This window comes from Chelonia mydas, chromosome 2, assembly GCF_015237465.2.
Source record: "Chelonia mydas isolate rCheMyd1 chromosome 2, rCheMyd1.pri.v2, whole genome shotgun sequence".
In the NCBI taxonomy this organism is placed as follows: domain Eukaryota; kingdom Metazoa; phylum Chordata; order Testudines; family Cheloniidae; genus Chelonia; species Chelonia mydas.
In genome coordinates, this window is record NC_057850.1 from 42,351,507 (window position 1) to 42,356,003 (window position 4,497).

General features: G+C 55.2%; 1 protein-coding gene across 1 annotated transcript; it reads left to right on the forward strand.

The window, feature by feature from the left end:
- The first annotated feature begins 1,932 nt into the window (after positions 1 to 1,932).
- Positions 1,933 to 4,131, forward strand: FRAT2 (FRAT regulator of WNT signaling pathway 2). The gene has a single exon (XM_037892281.2). The coding sequence runs from the start codon at positions 2,223 to 2,225 to the stop codon at positions 2,760 to 2,762; it is 540 nt and encodes a 179-aa protein (XP_037748209.1). The 5' UTR covers positions 1,933 to 2,222; the 3' UTR covers positions 2,763 to 4,131.
- The last annotated feature ends 366 nt before the right edge of the window (positions 4,132 to 4,497 follow it).

Here is a 4,497-nt window from a genome sequence, read left to right on the forward strand (position 1 = left end):
ATGGCTTGGATGACCACTAGTAGTGGTAATTTCTGATAACCTCTGAACTGGGACAGACAACACCAGAGAAATGTGTCAGTGTCAGGGCAAAAAAAGCATCCACCCATCAGCCAAGTCCACTGTCAACTTATCTGTTAGGAAAATCTTTTTAACTATCATGTTGTAACTTGTCAAAGATTTTGCACGCACAGCTGCGTTATTGATAGGTTTCTGTTCACCCTTAGTCTTTACGTTTATTTTTGGAAGATATTCTCCCCATCTTGCGTATTGTGTTAATTTGCTTAACGTTATTATGGGAACCTGATAAGGCCTTATCTACAAGAGAAAACAATGTCTCAAAATTCATTTCCACTGATGACAATGGTGGATTCTATAGTGTAGACAGATGTTCTTACTAGCATCAGATACCTTGTTTAAAAAAAACCCTGTTCTTTATCTGTGCCATGGAGAAGGATAGTGTTGTGGTTGAGACACTATGCTTGGCCTCAGGAAACTTGGGTTAAATTCCCAGCTGTGGTATAGACTTCCTCTGGGTACGTCTATACTGTATCTGGGAGTGAGCCTCCCAGTCTTGCGCCACAGACTTATGTTAATGGGTCTTGCACTAGTGATCTAAAAATAGCTGCACAGATGTTGCATCTTGGGCTCTGAAGCCTAAGGCATGAGGGTGGGCTTCAGAGCCTGAGCCACAAGTCTATGCAGCTATTTTTTAGAGCACTACTGCAAGCCCCACTGACATGAGTCTGTGGATCCAGGCTGGGAGGCAGGCACCCAGGTGATGTGTAGACGTTTTACATAATGCTCATGGGGACGCTCAGGAATGTTTAAATCGAATAGGGTGTGAATTTGAAGTGGATTAGTTAAATTGCATTAAACTCCATTGTAGATGCTCTCATTCAGAACTGAAGTGTCCTTACTTTGATTTAGCCAATTCACTTTCAAAGTAAATTAAACTAAACTGAATTAAGGCCACTTTAATTTCAAATAAAAGGCACAGATTTTTAAAGGTATTTAGGCATTGCTGTGCTTGGCACTATAACATCTAAGTGACAGACAGCTAATCTAACAGCATGAGCAAAGTAAAATTTTAAAACATAATGAAACTTTTCCTTATGGCCAAGAACAATAGGAATCCATGTGCATGAAAAACCCACAAATTGTAACGATATAGAGCAGGGGTGGGCAAACTATGGCCCAGGGGCCGCATTCAGCCTGCCAGCCATTTTAAGCTGGCCCTTGAGCTTCCGCTGGGGGTGGGGTCTGGGGCTTGCCCTGCTCCAGCACTGCAGTCAGGGAGCAGAGTCAGGGGGCGCTCCATGTGGCTCCCAGAAGCAGCAGCATGGCCGTCCTCCGGCTCCTACGCACTCCAATGGCCCCCCTCTAGCACTCCAATGGGAGCTACAGGGGCAGTGCCTGCGGACGGGGCAGCATGCAGAACCGCCTGGCCACACCTCTGCATAGGAGCCGGAAAAGGGAAATGCCGCTGCTTCCGGGAGCCGCTTGACATAAGTGCCGCCCCGAGCCTGCACCCCGAGCCTCTTCCCCATGCCCCAACCCTGATCCCCCTCCTGCCCTCTGAACCCCTCGATCCCAGCCCAGAACACCCTCCTGCACCCAAACTCTGCAGCCTCACCCCAGAGCCTGCACCCCTTTCTGCAGCCCAATCCCCTCCCCCAGCCCTGATCCCCCTCCTGCCCTCGGAACCCCTCGGTCCCAGCCCAGAGCACGCTCCTACACCCCAAACTCCTCATCCCCAGCCCTAACCCAGAGCCCGCACCACGGCTCTTCCGCCGCGCCGCGCCAGCTCCCAACTCCCTCCTCACTCTTTCGCGCCCCGCCCCTCCCCTCACGCTCCTCCTACCGGTCAGAGAGGCCGGTCCCCATCCCTCTGGGTGCGGGGTTTGAAAGCGGACGAGCCCATGTACGGCGAAGCGGGGGGGCGGATCGGGAGAGGAGGGCGGACTCACTCTCACTCACAGCCTCTCGCTGCCCTCTGAAGAGGCGACTGCTGGGGGAACCCGAAGAGGGCGCGGGGGCTCACCCGCGGCGGCTTTGTGCGTGCGCGCCGGCCCCCGTGCCCCGCTGTGGTCTCGCCCGCTCCCCCCGCTCAGCGCAGTGGGACGTGCCCGGGCTTTCGCGTCATCCATTGTTTACAAACCAAGCCCAGCAGCGGGCTGCTGCGAGTCGGGTTTGCACCGGTGCGGCGCGCGGAGCCGGCCGAGATGCCCTGCCGGCCCGGGGAGCGCTTTCTGCTGCTGGAGCGCTCGGTCGCCGTGGGGCAGGCGGGCTCCAAGGAGGTGGACGCGCTGGTGGCCAAGCTGGGCGAGGTGCTGCAGTTAAGCACCCAGCGGGCACCGGCCCCCCGCGGCCCCAAGCACCCGCCGCCCGCCACCGCCCGGGGCCGCGCCGCGCCCTACTCCCCCCGTGGCGGCGGCCTCCTGGTCCCGCGGGGCCCGGCCCCGCTGCAGCCGCACCAGCCCGCGGAGCCCCAGCGCCCGGGGAAGAATAGCCAGCGGGTGGCCAAGCAGCTGTGCGGCCGGGGCTGGCTGCGGAGCGCCGCCCACAGGAGGAAGCGGCCGGGGCCGGGGGAAGCGCCCGGCGAAGAGGAGGATCCGCACCGGCTCCTGCAGCAGCTAATCCTCTCCGGGAACCTCATCAAGGAGGCAGTCAGGCGCCTGCAGCTGGCGGCGGCGGCCGTGGCCACAGCCACCACCGGCGGCAGCGGAGAGGGAGAAGCAGCAGCCCTGCAGCCTCTGCAATAGCCCCGCGGGTTGTGGAGAGTCCGTGGCAGCGAGCCCCGCGCCGGAATCGGGACATTGCATGTGGGAGGGGCCAGCGGATCTATCTCGGGGGCGCCCCCTCCCCGGTACTTGAAGCAGACTCTTTATTGACAGTGAGGCCCCGTGGCCGGGGTCCAGCTATTCTGTATAAAACGTGGTGCTAGCTCCGAGGCGCTGTAAGTCTCTGTAGTGGTCGCTGATGGGGGTGGGGGAAGCAGGGAGCCCCCCACCTTCACCGAGCCTGCTCCGCGGAGATGCAGACCCCCCCTCAACTCGCTGCTGTGTGTCGGGACGGGGGAAGGGACCACCCCGCTGGGCCAGTCCCGACCTGCCATTGTTTTGGAGGAAGGGGTCCCCAGTCTTAGTGTCATGGAGGGGGAGCCTGAGATGCGGCAGGGAGAGGGGTACGCGTGTGGGGCGGCGGGGAGGTAGGTTTGGGTAGAGCGGGTTTAAAATTTGTTGGCTCCTATATTCCTCTGCCCCAAGGTCACCGAAAGGCGCATCCACACAGCGCGCGCACGGTGGTGGTGTTTTCACCAGCCGGTTGGAGATAGTAACCCCTCTTAGCTTGTTTTGACTGTACTGAGGGCGAGCCCTGTGTTTTGTAATCGCTAGGAGTCTCCTGAGGACGTGCACGTTGCCCGATCCGAGTTGTTGTTGTGCTCCCCCCCCCCCCCCCCCCGCCTCCAAAGAGCTCCTCCTACCAGTGGGATTCTCAGAAACAGGGTCATCTTACAGCAAGTTCTCTAAGAACCCCGCCAGTCCCCGTCCTTCCTGCTAATACCACTGCCGCTGCTCCAGCACTCGGGGGCTCTTTTTCTGGAGGATGGACAAGAGAGAAGGCTGTTTGTGTCTTCACATCCCTGCCCTGCTATTCCCACTGCCAGCGCGCTCCAGGCTTGGAGTCTGTCTCGCTACACGGGAGTAGATTTGTCCGTCTCTGGTGGTCTCAGGAGCCATTTGCAATAAGTCTAAAATATCTTATTGAGAGGTGCGTGTTTCCTTTCTCCTCCTGGGTTTCTTTTTTTTTTTTTTTTTTACACTTTTCCCATTGTGACTACAGAGCGGTTTTAAATGTGAATATCAAAGTTGGAAAGCAGCTGAACTGATCATTGTGAAGTGTGAGCGAATGAAGACTGAGATACATTGTTCACAGATGGTAGCTAAACAACAACTCCCCTCCCCTCCCTCCCCCCCCGAAAAAACAAAACAAAACCTCAATGGCTGGATTGAAAAGATGCTGGCTGTTGTCAAAATATATACACTTCGTAACGGAGTGTTTGAATTGTGTTCCTGATTTACAGGACTTGTCTTAAGATGTCTGTACTGAATAAATGTGGTCTTGTTTTTAGCTTGGGTCTGTGTCTTATTGACATCGAGGGAAGTAAACCTCTTTATATGAACTAAGCAGTGGTGACAGTCTTACAAACATACATTACCCATCATATTTCCCTTTCAGTTAAGAGATCTCCATTTTGCAGACAAAACAACAATCTGCATAGTCTGATGCAGTGGGACACCAGTTATTAATGCATTGAGATGCAATTGAGCCCCTTTGTTCCCCGGCAGCATTCTTTCTTAAGCCAAGGAATATCCTTTCCTGCAGACTCAACGTTGCCATAGGAATTCATAAGTCAAATCATACTTGACAACAAAATTAACAATCTAGTATATCACAGAGGGAGGAAAGAAGATGAATTTGGTTATTTATTCATGT